Raw genomic sequence first — 16,703 nt, 5'->3', positions numbered from 1 at the left:
AAGCAAGTTTAAGGCACTTCAGACCTGGAGGTTGTCTATTTGTACAGACGCGAGAGTGGTATCGATCTTCTCGTCTAAATCTCAGCAAGACTGCGAATAAGCGCATTTCCAAAAATGACAAACTATTCCTTTAAGACGTACAAAGCATCTCAATTGTTGTAAAAACATACACACTTCGGATACATACAGTCACAGTATTTGTTGTTGTTGTTGTTGTTGTTGTTGTTTTCCTATCACACTGAACTGTGCATGGAAAACCTGAGCTAATTTGCCTGGAGTTGCTTTCTCCCTGTTTCCTTAACAACAGAGGGAAAGCCCACCCGCCCAACCCCTCACACACACACACACACACACACACACACACACACATACACACACACACACACACACACACACACACACTGCTCTCCTCCCTCCCCTCTTTTCCCCGAGCTTGCCCTTTTTAGGCTGTTCCTCTTTTTTTTTCCATCTGTAAAGGGGGATAGTATGACAGCTTTTCCTGCTTCTTGTGGATTGGAGCCGGGAGAGAGAAAACTCTGTTACTCACTCCGTCTCCAACTTTGAGAGGAAGTTACCACCTCTTCCCCAGACTCTGCACACACACACACACACACACACACACACACACACAAGCTTAAGCAGACACACACACACACACACACTCTTCAGGACTTGACCACAGCAGCAACAGGGAATCAACTGAAACAGTCAGGACTGCTCGCAATGCTGTGTTTCTTTCAAAATTTGGAGGGAAAGAAGGCTTTGCCTGAAGCTTTCTGTGTGGACTGAACCATTTCAGAGGGACATTTCTTGTCATCACACACCGGTGAGTTTGACAGTTTATTTCAGTGTATGTGCGGTACCATAGAAACCCCAGTGAACCACAGCTTTTCTGTCACTGTGCTTTTACAATGGTTGGAACTTTATCTGTAGTTGCAGTTGTTTTAATGCTCTGCATCTCATGTGAACTAAAATGTTAGTTTGGCAGACTTGTTTAGAGGTGCATGTGTTTGGGAAAACTTCCATGGGCTATCAATTTTGAAAGCTGGTTTCCATCGCAGCAGCTCTAGTAAGTTTTTACTTCATATGAAATATGAGTTCCATGTGTGATTGTTCATATTTTAATAATAAAGTGACAGAGAAGTGAATGAGATTTGGTAACAGCACAGTGAACACCTTGATAAAGACCTTTTACGCATGATGTTGACTTTTGTTTACAGTAATAACCATATCTTTTTACAGTATAGCACTTGTCAATATCAGTCCAGGACTACACTAGATATCCACATCCAAGCAGTGTTTGTGCATTGTTTAGTCCTGCTAAACTCGTGTGTTTTCAGCATGTATTCGCTGCCAAAGAGCAGCTGATGCAGCACTTATAGTTGAGGACAGAACAGGAGAGCCCTTCCTGTGCAGCTGCACATTATTGGTTAACCTTGCGGTGATGAATTAGTTGTCACCTTGCTACAATCAAAGCAAACATCCTGTCGCTTTTTCTATTTTTCGCAAGGCCTGAGAGAGCAGACGTCATACAATCAAAGCGGTGGGAGACGTCACAGGAACTCAAAATGTGGCATGGAAAGTGCACACATGGTGCATATGGCTCTGTTTCGATTTCAGCTGTTCCCCCTTTATTTTCTTCTTTTCACAAGAACTCATAGAAACATCCATGCAGGGCAGCAGTTGCCCATATGCTCCAGCTCCCATAGCGCTCTCTCTCTCTCTCTCCGCTGGACGTTTGTGGTTAGCATCTCTTATCAGGGAGAAAGCGAGGTGAGGGAAGAGGGAGGTGATGGGTGGAGGCTGGATATGGCTGGGCTGCTCTCGGGGGTCTCCTTTAATTTACACTATCTGAGTGGGCAGGCAGCACTTCAGCTGCGCCTCCTCCAGTCAATCAGATAACCTTCCATAGGATGAGTGCGAATGCCTTCATGGCCGGCTTGGAAGAGCTGACTTCTGTGTGACCTCTCCAAGCTATTCATGCCAGCAGACTTTCCTTTCCCCAAAACCCAACTACTCTTCTCTTATCAGTCGGCCTGTCTTATCCGTCCTGAGGATGGTTGTTAACTTACTCTATTTACCCAGAGGTCAGAGGTCAGACTGTGATTTGAGCTGCTCGTCTAAACTCCCAGGGTACCAATCTGTTTGCAGGGGGAGATACAGAAAGTTTCAGCCCACACAAAGCTGAAATAAGTCAAGAGTGAAGAACCCCGCATAGACAGCTTTACACAGTGACAAGAAACAAACCTCTTACAATACATTTTTGTTTTTAATGTTTATCACAATAATAAAAAAATAGCCATATAGTAGAAAGCCTGGAGCATCTTCATAGCTGATTTAGCTTTATTCTATAGCAGCGATAATGCATTATCATAAAATAGTCCCAGGGGATGTTCTTTCAGTCACATCTACAGCATAGAGCAACTCTTTTAATATCCAGTTTCTCATTTAATGTATGGCTTGAGCACTATTATATTAAAAAAAATCAATTATCTGTAGATGGTAATAACAAGGAGGTAATTTGCAATTAAAGTGTAAGTTCAGCGATTTAGGTCTTAATGTATATACATACAGTATAATGTGTCTCTTATGTCCCAGGATTACTTGGACACGCAGAAACTTCTGCATCAAGAGTTCACCGTTGGTCAGTCAGGTTGTGTATTGTAGCTTTATGCAGAAAGCTAGTGCAAACAGAGTAAATGGAAAAGCTTGGACACACATAAATTAGAATGATTTATGATTTCATGTTTTCCCCCAAAACTCTTCAAGGCTAAACACAGTTACAGTTCAGTTTCAGTTTTTGCAAGACTGTAGCCCAGCAAGCTGTGCTTTGGCAAAACATATTTCCATTTAAATCACACAGACTTTAACTGACCTATGACGAATATAAAAAAAAATATCCGCGAAAAACGTAAAAAACAAGTATCCATCACAAACACATTGTGACGAATTAATGCGTGAAAAGAGGAAATACTGTCATAATAGATTTCACGGCGCATATTTAGGCAACAACATGCAGCCATTTACCCAGATCAGCTTTTCATCAGCTGATCTCTTTGAAGAACTCATTCCCATAACAAACATTGGGCTATTTACTTCTAATTACTGCTAATTGTTATTTTCAACCAATTCCTGATTCAACCATTTCTTTATGAGCATATAGTAAAAAGGAGAATCCTGTTTTTGCTTTAGAACAAAGTGTCGTATAACACAAGGTCCTAGCTCGTTGCACCGTCTTCCATCATGCAGCAGTTTCATTAATGCTTTTTTCAAACCATCATAAATATACAGACTTATGGTCATCAGATGGAGGAGTTTATAAATAGCGAAAGGTTTACTCAGTGCGCTTTAACTGTGGCTTTTAAACTCGTTGTTCAAATGTGAATGATGACGTTACGAAAACATCTACATGAAGATATAAATGACAAGACTTTGTGTTACCGCAGCAGCTCTAATCTCACCAGCATTAAGTAACCAGGAGGATAATTTAGAGTAATAGAGAAAAGGGAGTTTGACGAATGACTTGTCTCCCAAAACTGTGTTTAGCAAAGCTCCCATCAACCACTGATGTCTTCCAGGGTTCAGGGCTTATTGCTTTCTAGTAGGAGCTTCGCTGGTCCAGACACTCGCCTGTTTAGGCTCAGGCAGATGTTTGACATGCTAAGTCCAGTGGGTTTGCCTAAGCTCACACTCTTATCTCGGATACCCACACACGTACATGTAGCTAGACACACACATACAAAGAGGGGCTAACCGAAACTGGCACGAAAATGCACTTGAGCATGCACAGAAGTGGTGGCCTTTTATTTTGTTGAATCTGTATATGAATATTTGGTCAGGAAAACAGGATGAAATAGACTCAAACTCCATATATTTGGTACATGTGTAAAATTATCTTAGCAAAAGACAATTGACCCAAGATTAAGTTATAGTCACAGACTGGAGACAGTATTAAATAGACAATCAGAGAACAAAAAAAGCCTTTCTAGGATGATTTAAAGGAACAGTGTGTAGGATCTGGCGCTATCTAGTGGTGAGCTGAGGAGATTACAACCAACTGTAGCATCTCCCCATGTGCCAAGCGTGTTGGAGAGCTACGGTGGCCGTCCTGAAAACGCGAATGGCTCTATTTAGAGCCAGTTGGAGCAGAGCTAGGGCGTAGAGTGTGTGTGTGTACGTGGGAAGTGAGTGGTGAAGCGAGAGAGAGAGAGCGGCGGCGATGGGAGCGACTAACGTTATCGACTCCGGCCCAAGCAGGAAAAGTTAACATTTTGGTTTGTCCGTTCTGGGCTACTGTAGAATACATGGCGGTGCAACATGGCATGCTCCGGGGAGAGGGGACCCACTCCCTAGGTTTAAACAACTCAGTCTAAGGTCACGAAAACACAACGATTCTTATTTTCAGGTGATTATACACTAAAGAAAACATACTAATACAGCAGTTACAGCTGATAATGCCGTCCCAACCAATGGCGTCATCGCAGAAGCATAGCACCCACCCTTTCGGTTCCCCTCAGGTAAACACTGTTAGCTCTGTCAGCACTGTTGCCATTGTTTGCACTGTTAACACTGTCAGCCCCATTAGCTGCGAGCCGTCAGCTCAGCCATCGCCATGTTGAGAGCTGTGCGGAGGCAATAGAAATGCTCTCAATCTCACATTTAGCACGTTTAATGTCCTAGAAGATCAGAACCAATGACAGAACAGCACTGACATCTAATTTTCTCTTGTTTTGGAACAAAATATCTCCCCCAGCCCCACAAGCTAACAAGCATCACTTGACATTTAATTCCTTAGCCACAAAAACTCCACTCCTTATCTCCTCATCATCTTCCCATGTGTTGAGGATCTTCTCAGTTGACATTTCTGTTGGATGTGCTCTAAAGGGAGCATTTACTCGCCATTGTAAAAAATATGATTCCATTGTAATTCAAGGAAAGACGACAATATTGTTGATGTTTTTGTAATTACTACTAGTCGCTAAGAGGTTAGTAGAAGCCTTTTAAATAGCTGAAAACAGGCACCAGCCTTCACAACATAAACTTAGTTCCTGTCACAACAACATTTCTGAACCTCCTAAATCTCCGTGGAGCCTCACCACGTTCACGAGCTGTGTAGAGTAAATGCTACGGACCCAATCATACAAAGGGCAAACACGTGTTTTGTGTCACGGAGTAATCCGCAGGGTCCATGTAATTGATACAGTATGTGGTGTTGGCGTACTGCTGGATGGTGGCCCAGATCGATGAAAAGGCTGAGATCATGGCTCTATTTTGGGAGCTCTGGGTTTAGGACAATCTAAAGCCCACTGTGCTTTGGAGAGTCATGGAGGAATGTTCATATGAATCAATTTCAACATGCAGAAACATACCCAGTATCTGCCAACACACAGACAGACACACACAAATAAACCCAAACACACACACACACACAAAGCTGTGGTTCCAATGTGGCTTCCTACTGCCATGAGCGCGGCTTGATTTGAATGATTGGTAGCGTGATAACGTCAGTATGAAGATGGAACATGGGATATCTCCTCTTGATTTACATAGCAAAGCATTCGGACTCTGCCTCGCATCAGGAACACATCTGGGTGCCATTAACCACTTGCCCTAACCCCAAGCTCAGTCCCGTATCTCCATTACCCTCCCATTACCTGCCATAGCCCACAAAATATGCTCCTCACAGGACAAGCAGTGCTCTGTGGTTCACGTTTTTATGACACGAGGACACACACAGGGATTCACTGGGGCAAGGGTTGCAGTTACTCTGAGCCAAGCTGGCGTCACATTGGCATACTGAGTCATGTTGTTGAAAAGTGCAGCGTCTAAAGTCAAATAATAACTTTGCTGACGATGCCTGACTGCTTTGAGTCTGTGTTTACTCCTGGAAATGTTTTTTGTACTTGAAGCCGAAGCTGTTGTTCATTGAGTCTATGTCAAATAAAGTGCATGCCCAGAGCCAAATACATCAACACATGACTAAACAAAGCTTTCTTTCAGCTCTGTATCAAACACTAAACCGTATTCAAGACGTTTGGATAAGATTGAATCGTCTAATGGAACAAAAATGTCAAAGTTTGAATGCTGCACAAACAACGCACGTTTAGATCTGAAATTATTTCCAGTTAAGACCCACTCAAGAGGAAACTTAATACAAGTTGGGCAAGTTCTCTATGCGTTCACTGGAGCTGTTTGTTCTCTGCAGCTGGCAGCCCACTGTAGTTCAGACTACGGTCAAATATGATTTAAAATATGTTTGATTGTGTGCTTATACCTACAGTACAGTATTAGATGGGTGGTGTCTAACTAAAGTCCAATATATGCTGTTCATCAGCAGATGTAGATGCACCTCTTGGACTTTGTGTCCTTGTTACGCATAACAGTTGAAGCTGACAGTTCATTGTTGACCATGGAAACAGCAGTTGACGAAACCATCTGCACTCTAGGATCTCTCGCTCGTTTGCTCTATTCTTGTCTTCATTAGGAGAAGTGAAGAAGACAGTGTGATATGGTCGAAAGCTCCAGAACAAGCGAGCGAGTGGACCTTGGTTTGACATAGTTTTTTTCAACTGCTGTTTCAAAGCTCAAGAATGAACTGTCCTCGACTTCTTCAGGCATTTAAACTGGAAGGTTCTGCATCACCCAATTTTTGTAGAGAGGGGAGAAATGCAACTGAAATGGACATCAAAATCCGGACAATATTTGGCAGAAATCTGCTCGGAGATTTCTTCTTCTGCTTCTCATCCCGCCTTTAAGTGTAGCCACTCTAACTTGGCCTCTTTTTATAGGATAAAACAAACCCTAAAGGTATTTGCAAACACTCTCTGACCCATGTCCGTCCGAGGTCAACCTCACCTGGTGCTCCATGTCTCTGTACTGATGTCAACCACATGTCTGTCCTGTTTCCAAACAGTTTTCCTCTCAGTCAGATACTCTGGCGGGTCTTGACAAAGAGGAAGCAGCACTAACTGTTTGCACAGCTTGAAACTTAAGATCTTCATGTCAAGAGGAACTGGGAAGAAATGCACTCTTGCTTTCTCCAAAAATGTCCTTTGCAACCTTCTTGGATGTGAAGAATACTCGCTGTGGCTTCCACGAGAAATTACCTTCGTCCTGCAGGACCTGCATGAACGCTTTCACAGACACAGAGATCTCGGTTTGGACAATGTTTCTGTTTACCGAGTGGAAAATAATCACCTTTGCTGTTTGGGGCAAAGCTTGAAGTTCCATTATGTTTTAGTACTTGGAGACCGTTTTCTGGCGTGATTACAGGTGTGTGATAAATGGCTTGCAGAGACATATTCAGTGGACACTTTTGTGATACAGTTTGAGACTCTTTTGCAGTTTGATACGTTGCTGTTAACCTTTCATCAACTAATGAAAGAATCTCTTGATCAGCGTGAGAATAACTGAGCCAAGACCGAGCTTTGATTCAGTATATTTATTTAACGCAGAGTTTCATAATGTTCTCCGCAGGCTGAAAATAGTGACTAAATTACCCGGATTGGTTTGTTTGATGCTATGCATCATTAAGTCCAGACGTTTTCTTTTTTTCTCAGTAGCAGCCACAGAATCAAAGCAGGAACGTTTTAATGAACATAATCAAAAGCAAAGACACTAAGATGCTATAAATACTAATGTCAGCTTCTGTGATCTCCCTCAGAGTCTGTGTGTGGACTTAAGTTAAATGTGATTACATTCAAATCTGGCTATTTTCATTCTGTGAGGCTTCGTCCCAGGCAAGCCACAGAAAGACCATCCGTTGTGCCAGGAATTGTTGCGGCTGCGCTGAAATTCAAGGTATTGAAAATATTTCTTTCCCTCTGCGGTTTGGCGTGTGTCGTTACAATGAGGAAATAACACCAACTCGCTCCCTTGTGTAATCCGACCTTTTCATCTTGTGTGTATAAATCAAATGTGGCTTGACTCCTTGCATAAATTCCACTGAAGGGTTATGACTTTGATTTCTTCACTGTGGAAGAGGAGTGCTGTGGTTGCATGGCTTATTACTGGTGAAGTATCTGGGGAAAAGTGCTTCTATTCTGTGACAGACTTTTGCTTTGGAGGTCTGCCTCTGTTGATGAATCATCTGTGTACAGAAGACAGCTCAGTCATTCTGTCCCAACATACTTATCTTAGACAATGGCAATGATGCTGAAGAAGGGCTTTGACCTGGATGTTGTCCCATGCGGAAAGGGACAAACCCTGTGGGAAGGAAGGGCCATTGTGGTTATCTCCAAGTGGATGACAACAAAAATATCACGCTACGTGATAGTTTGGAGTTTTTCTTCCACTCAGCTTCTTCATCCAAACCAAAGCAAACAGTCAGAAATAGCGTTTGACCTCTTCTCAGGCCACCACAACGCACCATAATGTGTTTATGCTGGCTTCGGTCTGAACATTATGTAGGACCTTACATAAATAACTCACCGCTGACTGACAGATTTTTGGAAGACTTCGCTGAGCTAACCTTTATCACTTCTTACTGGGATTATATTTTGTTTTGATTTAATATGAGATGAAGAACATATGTTTCCAACACAATTTAAGCCACATCAGGATGGGTTAAGTGATTATTTAATAGTCAGCAGCGTGCAAGGGACTCAGGAAGGGGATGCTTGAGTGTTTGACCTCAGGATATGAAGCCAGGAAAGACGAATGATAAGCAAGGGACAAAAAATAGGACTAAACATTGACGTCACGAGAGCTCAGATGTTGCACAAAGACAGATTTAGCTGGTTTAGCTAGATCAGTGGAAAATTATATTTTAGCTGTCTTATGCCTAGTTCACACTACACAACTTCAGCCCTGATTTTCCACTTGCCGACAGTTTTTGGAGCTCTCCGACAAAAACCCCATTTCAGATACAAATCTGCGCTGTGTGTGAACTGTTGATGCATCACAGACGAATCCCAGATATAGCATATTTGGACCTGTCGGGGAGTCTGTCGTGGGGAATTAAAGTCAATGAGAGCGCAAGACACAGGTTGAGGCACAGGTAACCTGGCGGAGGGGTCACCTGTTCAAATGGGAACTTTACTGTATGTGTTGCATTTGCAACATGGACCAAAGATGTTGTTGCACCTAGAGGAAACAGGCTATATATAGTAAGGACGTGTGGAGACAGGCTGTTTTGTGAACACGTGTGCCAACGACAACAGCAACAAGCATGATTACAAGTAAAAATCCTGTCTCGCACATGGTTTTACATAATTTCCTGTGTCACTTCTCGTGTGTTTTCATGACAAAACGTAGTTTGGAGACCAGACATACTCCTCTGGGATTCCTCATGGTGTCAGTCATGTAGTGCGAAAACCACAACCACTTCAAGACCCCTGATTACAAGACAGCAAGTTATGTAGTGGGAACAGTACAGCGATCTTATGACTCTCAAACTCGTGTAGTGTGTACTTGGCTTTATATCTTTTGTTTCATGCATTCGACTCTAGATATATGATTATTATTAGTAATTAAATAATGAAAGGTAAAGGAGAGCTTGTATTAAACGCCATAAATGACGAGTTCTTACACAGCTGCGTTGAAATTATTTGTGAAAACTGAAGTTTTATGTAGGTTTGCCACATAATAACACCATATGGTGTGTTGATTCTTGCAATATTATCACTTCTATGGCAGAGAAGTTGGTGTGAATGCTCCCACCAGTCAGCACTCCCCCAAACATTGCAGTTTAGAGAGTGAGAAGTGAAGTGAGAAGCTTTGTTTTTTTGTTGTTTGCCAAAAGTGCATGATCCTGGCCAAAGTGATGAAATCACTAAATATCATTTGGAGTTCAGTTTGTGCTGTTTGCTTGTTTTTGTATTAAGCCGTCATGTCAATATTTGATTACGTCAAGAGCCATAATTTGAGGACTGTTACTTTCATTCATAATATTTACCGGGCAGTTTATAATGCAACATAAGTTTGAGTAAAACATGATGGGACAACAAATTGCGAATGCATGAGACCTGTGTTATAATTACGGTTTCGTTTTCAAGGCTGTAGGGAAGGGCAACATCTGCAACAGGAAAGAAAATTGGGTCACTTGGAGAAAATGACTGAAAGTTGAGTCATGGAAGGAGGAGGTCTGCTAATAATTTCCTTCTTGAGGTAAAACACAAACACAACAAAACAACAGGGCAGGATAATTAGTGTTTAGATAGGCTTTAAACGGGGCTCTAGTTGCCATTAACTACCAGTAACAGATGCCTGAGTGCTGATGAAGCTCAGGTTTGCTGCATTTCAGTGTGAGAGGAGGCCAGTTACTGTACTGGAGGTGTCCAATTATTAGCCTTGACCTTGGCTTGAGGAGCGGTTGTAGTCATTCGAGCCGTTCACTTTATTACCCTTGAGACAAAAACAAAATATCTCCTTGGAAGCCCATGCTCCCCAGCTCTGCTTGGATAATGATGAATAGATCCCATTAGTAGGGAGGGATTAGACTCTGCGGGAGCGAGGAGATGAACTTGTTCATAATTGAAAAGAAAGGAAGGAAGCTCGACAGGAAGACAGCGCGTAGGTCCATCCCTACACAGAAACAAAAGGCCCATCGTCTGTCTCGCCCCCGTGGGGACCAAGGGGGTGGCCTGGAAAGCACGTTACCATGGTGACCGCTCTGTCACTTATAGCCCCGAGCGCTGTCTCGGTCAGGCGCTCTGTAGTGTACATAGGATCTGCCAAGAGTCAGCAAGATCAAAATCTGCCCTGGAAAGCACAGAGGCTCTGTTAAACCAACTACAGCTGGCAGAGGAGCTTTTTCCTAAACAGGGCTACAAGTTAGAAAACTTCCCAGCGCAGCATTTTTCACAGCCCTCGATCCCCCAGCTGGCATGTACAGCACTCACCCCCCACACATTATAGGCCTTTTATTGAGTAAAGGAAAGTGATTCTGGGGCTCGTGTTGTTAGGATTTCTGGCAGATTGTTGTGCTTTGAGCTGCTAGAGATGTGAAGGAACTTTGGCGTAGCAGAGGAGCTTCAGATTTTGTTATATTAAACTAGTTGGGATGTTTCCCTCCCCGTATTCTACATTCCTGCAGCGAAAGATATCATTATTTAAAAGTCTCACTGAAATTTGACTTTCTACTTACTTTGTTTTATATCTGACAGATTATAGCCCACTCAGTCCTTTTTACCTGCTGAAATTCCTTTAAAGGACCATTACAACCCATGAAATACAGTTTTCACCTGCCAGAAAGTGATTGCAGCTCCTACCTTGTGACTGGAAGGATTCTTTTCTACCTCAGAATGGTTTGATTTCATTCATGATTATTATATCTGACAGATTATAGCCCACTCATTCCTTTTAACCTGCTGAAATTTTCCTTTAAAGGACCATTACAACCCATAAAATACAGTTTTCACCTGCCAAAAACTGATTGCAGCTCCTACCTGGTGACTGGATGTTTTTTTTTTTCCAATTTCAATTGTCAACTTCTATGGTGCAAGACTGTGGCATAACGCAGTCCAGTACAACATTACCACTCAATAATACCAGCCTGTTCTTTTTCCCAGGATGGGTCCAACAAATACAGACCGCTGTTTGTGTCCCATGTGTCACGTTACAATCAGCTGTTTGTTCGTGTCCCGTGTTCACAACGTTTAGTGTCATTTTCACTGTACAAACGTAGTTTTAAGCCCAACCATGTAGTTCTTTTCTAAACCTAACTATAGTGGTTTTGTTGCCTAATCCTAATGTGACACCAAGTGGCATGACAAAGCGGCCCGTATGTGATGAGTTGGGATAAGAATGTGTTGATAATACACATAGAGTTGAATTAACAGCTCTCTGATGGTGTAAAGAAAAACTGAAAGTCATAATCTTCCTAAATGTAGAATTTGTGGCAGATCTGTTGTATTGGATTGAATTAAACTGTATAGGTGTACCTAATAAAGTGGCCAGAGAGTGTACATTCCTGTGTTTTTTTAGCCTGTACGGGCTCAAGACAGCAGCACAGTTGAACCAGTGAAAACTGAAAAGCCTGCCTCTAGTCTCTTGCTAGACCGTGTATCCTGCAATAGGCCTGTCGTTGTTTGCATTGCAAACGCCTCACTGAGTCTGGATCTAATGTGGCTTGACGTCTGTGTGTGTGTTTGCTCTTGTCTCAGGGTGGCCAAATGAACTGTTTAGCCTGAGGACCAAAGATCACCCGCTCTGATCCAGCAGCAAGGGAGAGAAGCGTGATCATTTTGCATCCATTCACCAACTTCTCATTACACCATGAGCTGGGACTGAGGACGCACTTCATAGTTTCATTTCGTGGTAAGTTTTATATTTTATCTATGCTCCACTTTGTGCTTACTTCTGCTTTTACAGGAGAATGTTTGCTGTGTTTTAAAGTTCATATAATGGTTTACGTGTGTGTGTGTGGTTTTATGCTTGAATTTAATCGTCAAATAAGCAATATGCTGCATAAATCATCGAGGTATTCACACATCAGGCTGTGAGGTTATCAGTGGGTGCAATGTGTGGAGGCAAACGCAAACATGTGGATTGTGCAATTTGAAGACATCCATATGATCTGTGTGTGTAGGCACTGCAACATGTGGTTCGACTTAGAGAAAAGTGCGCACACGTACTGTAAGAGTGGGACGGCTTCAGAGTTCATCATCATTTCACATGAACAGGGTTTTCTTTTCCACAGCCAGCCACAACACAAAGCACATGTTAAAAGGGGGAATGGTGCTAACACGTAGCTGGAAGGATTAAAGGCACCTCTTTTTTATTTTGAACTCCTCTGTTTCCATCAACACTCTTATGTGTCTCATGTGTGCGACACCATGATGTCATCAAGCCAGGGAGATGGAAAATGTTCACAAAATGGCAAAGCGGAGGAAAAAAAAATCCAGAGTCAGCAGCAGGGAGGAGGGTGCTGAGGAAGGTTGACGGAGGAAATACAGAAAGACCCAGCAGCACAACACGACTCCCCTGGCAAATTCCCGATTCCACGCAGGCACATCCAATCTGAAACAGGCTTGTTTCTCCTGAAGACAAAAGCTACTGAGTGAGGAGGTAGCATGAAGGTAACACAGAGGATGTGGATAATTGCTGAAAACCAAAAAACAGACCGTAAAGGAGAATGAACTTCTGGTGCACGGCTCCACAGGTTTTACTTTAAGAAGGACTTCCTTGGGAGTGCTAGGAGTCACGGCCACACACGGGAACGGTTAAAAAGACAATAGAGCTCCTCAGACTGACAGGATGCCAGGAAGACAGACAGCTTGAATGTCAGGGACACAAAGTCCAAACAATACACTAAAGTCAAAAACACGCTACTCTTTTCCTCTCAAATTGATCTGGGAGTCCCATCAAGCAGGAAGAAGACCTCTGTGGCTACTTGGAAAATTGACTCTTGACCTCTTTTACAGAAGGCTGTCATGGTTCAGAGGTAGAGTGCCATGTGCCAAATGCGTTATGATGATCCCGAATGAAGCCGGTACTTTAGGAGGACACAGAGGAGCTTTTGTTTGACACTTGGAGGCCTCATCCCACCCACACCGGACCGCATATGAAGAAGTACCGTGGTCAGTGGGTTTGACATCCAGAAGCTGCACAGAATGTGACTCTGGAGGACGGCTGCTGCTTGGGGGATATTCCAAAGACTTTTCGCATCGTCTACGTGTAGTTGCGTTACCTATACACTGAAGTCAGATTTAATATTGTGTCATATGTTTGTTGTTTTTCAGGTGGGAAGAAATCAAAGTCAAGATCACCATGGATGTGAAGAAAAAAGAAATGGACCTCCTGAGCAACACCATAGCTGCATATGCACACATCAAAGGTACGTCACACCTCAGTCCAGCCAACGCGTTCTCATCCCAACTCGTCACATACTGACGCTTTGTCAAACCCCTCGGTGTCACTCTTTTCGGTAGCAGTAAACACATTTAAAGCTGTAGTAGGCAGATTAGAGCATACAGTATATGATTTTTTTTTTAAAACGGTCACTATATCCTGACAGTAATGCATGAGACAGGTAATCTGAAAAAAAATCATGTGTCGCTGTGTACTCCGTTGCTCCTAATGGCATCTGCAAGATTTTACAGACTGGAGGAAAACAACCAATCAGAGCCGAGCTGTAGTCTGCCGTCTCTGAGCAGCTGTCAATCACTTGCGATCTTCGACCAAACGATCAAACTAGGCAGCGCTGATCAAATATGAATCAATATTCTGTTACTGTAATGTCTATTTCTTGCATAAAATTAAACATTTTGTTGTGTACTGTTTAGCTGTAAAATGAGAAAGTTTGTGACTCGACCTCCATGTTGAGAACAGTTGAATAAATACCAAGCACCGCCCACCAGCCGGAGCAAACTTTCTCATTTTACAGCAATAAAACCACTATAGTTAGTTTAGGAAAAAAACAACATGGGCTTAAAACCACTACATTTGTACAGTGAAAATGACACTGAACGTTGTGAACAGGGGACATGAACAAACAACTGATTGTAACGTGGCACACGGGACATGAACAGCGGTCTCCTGGATGAAAGCCTTGTGATTGTTGGACCCAACTACCTCCCCTCCCGCCCGCCCGCCCTGTGTGTCCCTTTTTGCTCTTAAAGCTACACCACCACATTCTCGGCGCACTTTCCCTGAGCGTTTAATATTGACACGGTTGGGTTTACATTGTAAAACCATTAAAGGAGGTCTCATACTGGCTCTAAAGGGTGCCTTAAGCATCAATATAACGCCGACGGCCGTGACAAAGCGTCTGTATTTGGCGCCCTTGGAATGAGAACGGGCTGGCCCAGCAACAATACCTACATCTCCCTGTGTTAGTAACAACATTTTACCCGATCTGACGTTGTTCATGTTGTCCTTTCCTCAGCAAACCCAGAGAGCTTCGGCCTTTACTTTGTGCTCGGAGTGTGCTTCGGCCTGGTGCTGACGCTCTGCCTCCTGGTCATCCGCATCTCCTGCAAGCCGCGGACCAACGTGGCCCCCGCCTCCACGCCTGAGAAGAAACACTTAAAGGACATCAGCGAGGAGGACGAGGAGAGCGAGGACGACGAAGACGACGACGGGGACGATGTAGAGGCACCTATCCCTTTGCCCAGCACAGAAATACCTGTCGGTAATCACACCAGCCAGTCAAACGGGACGCTGAGTGTGAATGTGTTTACTTCAGCTGAGGAGCTGGAGCGGGCCCAGCGGCTGGAGGAGAGGGAACGCATCATACGTGAGATCTGGAGGAACGGCCAGCCGGACATCCTGGGGTCGGGGACGGGGACTATTGGAAGAGTGCATTACTACTAAGATACATGAGGCTTCAAAGGGAACAATGTGAGCTCTGTGAAGGACAGACATGGACCTCTGGGTGGGCCCCGATGTCCCTGAAGCCTGTGAGACTTGTGATACAATGCAACGTCAAGGAAACGGGACACGACAGAGCTGAACTATGTGATATTGCACTTTGTTATTTTCAACTAACTATGGAATTTAAACCAAGAGGTGTCTTAAAGACTGATTGATCCATGTGGAAAAGATGCAGTATGAATGTGGGACACTTGAAGTATTCAGTGTATTCAAATGTATGGCGCTTAATAACAAAAATGCACACAACTGAACAAGGTTTATGTATGTAATAAGTGGAAAATAGAAGCATATATAGACGATGTATGTACTGTATGTTGCAATGAAGATTATTTGTTTGCAGTGAGGACATTATTCTCCTCTAGACTGGTGAGTTTGTGGGGAAAAGAAAACACTCTCAGGAGTATTGTTAAAGGAAATTACATTTGAACAAGCACATATCAATCAGTTTGGGGGTTAGTCAGATTACACAGTTTAATGTAAAGACAATTCAAATTGGAGTCTTTAATTTATGAAATCCATGTCTGTGTTTTCAGGGATAATTCCACCTAAGGAAATGACAGAATTAAAGTATTACGCTGAAATCATTTGCTGTTGTTTCTCTTAATAATGTTCAGATCAGATGTCAGACAGATATACGCAACAGAGCTCATTCTCTGTGTACCTTTGGGCCATGGATTTATAATCAAGATAAAGAGGGAGACATCTTTTAATAACATTAAGGGAAAGGCCATTTTGGGTAATTTGTTATTTCTGCTCAGTGTCTCTGGTATGTGCCTTTAAAAGGTTAATAATACAGTTTTCTAAAGTCTGGGAACTCCAAAATGAATTTTACAATGTGGAGTCAGACATTAGGGAAGATGTTGTGATAACAGATAGAATGGGATAACTTGAATGAAATTTCCTCTTTAAAGGGAAAAAAAAAAAAACATGAATATGGAGGAAATAGTCTGAAAGCTCCAGTCCAGGTAGACACCTCTCCTTGGTACGCGTATGCGTAAATCAAGCGCACCCTATGCGTAAAGGCGGTCCAATTCATCTGAACCACCTGCGCACGCGTTTGCTGCAACTTCTGCTGCTCCTGTTGTGTCTCCAAGAAAAAATGAAGTCCAACCATGTTACTCATGCGGTTTTGTTTTTTTAAAAAGTTCATAAATGCGTCGCTTGTCCACACATTGCCGCTGGTCATGTCAGCTGTCCACACACACCACTTCAGCTGCTGTTGACAACGTGGAACCGAAGCGCCTCAAGCTAAGTGCTGTTGATTCTAGCATGCATTTTGAAGGATATGTCTGTTAAGTTGTTGTTAACAGAGTTATAAGCAGTGTGCAATGTGTTTTAGCCATGCTAGCAGCAGCGAGGCTCTACATGGGCATGTTGGTCAGTCAATC

General features: G+C 43.0%; 1 protein-coding gene across 2 annotated transcripts; it reads left to right on the top strand.

The window, feature by feature from the left end:
* The first annotated feature begins 515 nt into the window (after positions 1–515).
* On the top strand, positions 516–15,899 carry eva1ba (eva-1 homolog Ba (C. elegans)). 2 transcript variants are annotated; one of them, XM_037785679.1, is made up of 4 exons: positions 517–826; positions 12,105–12,258; positions 13,683–13,777; positions 14,828–15,899. In XM_037785679.1, the coding sequence occupies exons 3-4, from the start codon at positions 13,711–13,713 to the stop codon at positions 15,253–15,255; spliced, it is 495 nt and encodes a 164-aa protein (XP_037641607.1). In that variant the 5' UTR covers positions 517–826; positions 12,105–12,258; positions 13,683–13,710; the 3' UTR covers positions 15,256–15,899. The 2 variants fall into 2 exon arrangements, with proteins under 2 accessions (XP_037641608.1, XP_037641607.1); XM_037785680.1 differs by lacking the exon at positions 12,105–12,258 and having other exon boundaries at positions 516–826.
* Positions 15,900–16,703: the final 804 nt, after the last annotated feature.

Source organism: Sebastes umbrosus, chromosome 11 (assembly GCF_015220745.1).
Source record: "Sebastes umbrosus isolate fSebUmb1 chromosome 11, fSebUmb1.pri, whole genome shotgun sequence".
NCBI lineage: Eukaryota > Metazoa > Chordata > Actinopteri > Perciformes > Sebastidae > Sebastes > Sebastes umbrosus.
The sequence above is the reverse complement of the archived record's forward strand: the minus strand, read 5'-3'. Positions and strand labels throughout refer to the sequence as shown.

Coding starts and splice junctions, on each gene's coding strand:
- eva1ba (XM_037785680.1), top strand. CDS start 13,711: ATGGATGTGAAGAAAAAAGAAATGGACCTCCTGAGCAACACCATAGCT. Junction 13,778..14,827: donor TGCATATGCACACATCAAAG/GTACGTCACACC, acceptor TCCTTTCCTCAG/CAAACCCAGAGAGCTTCGGC.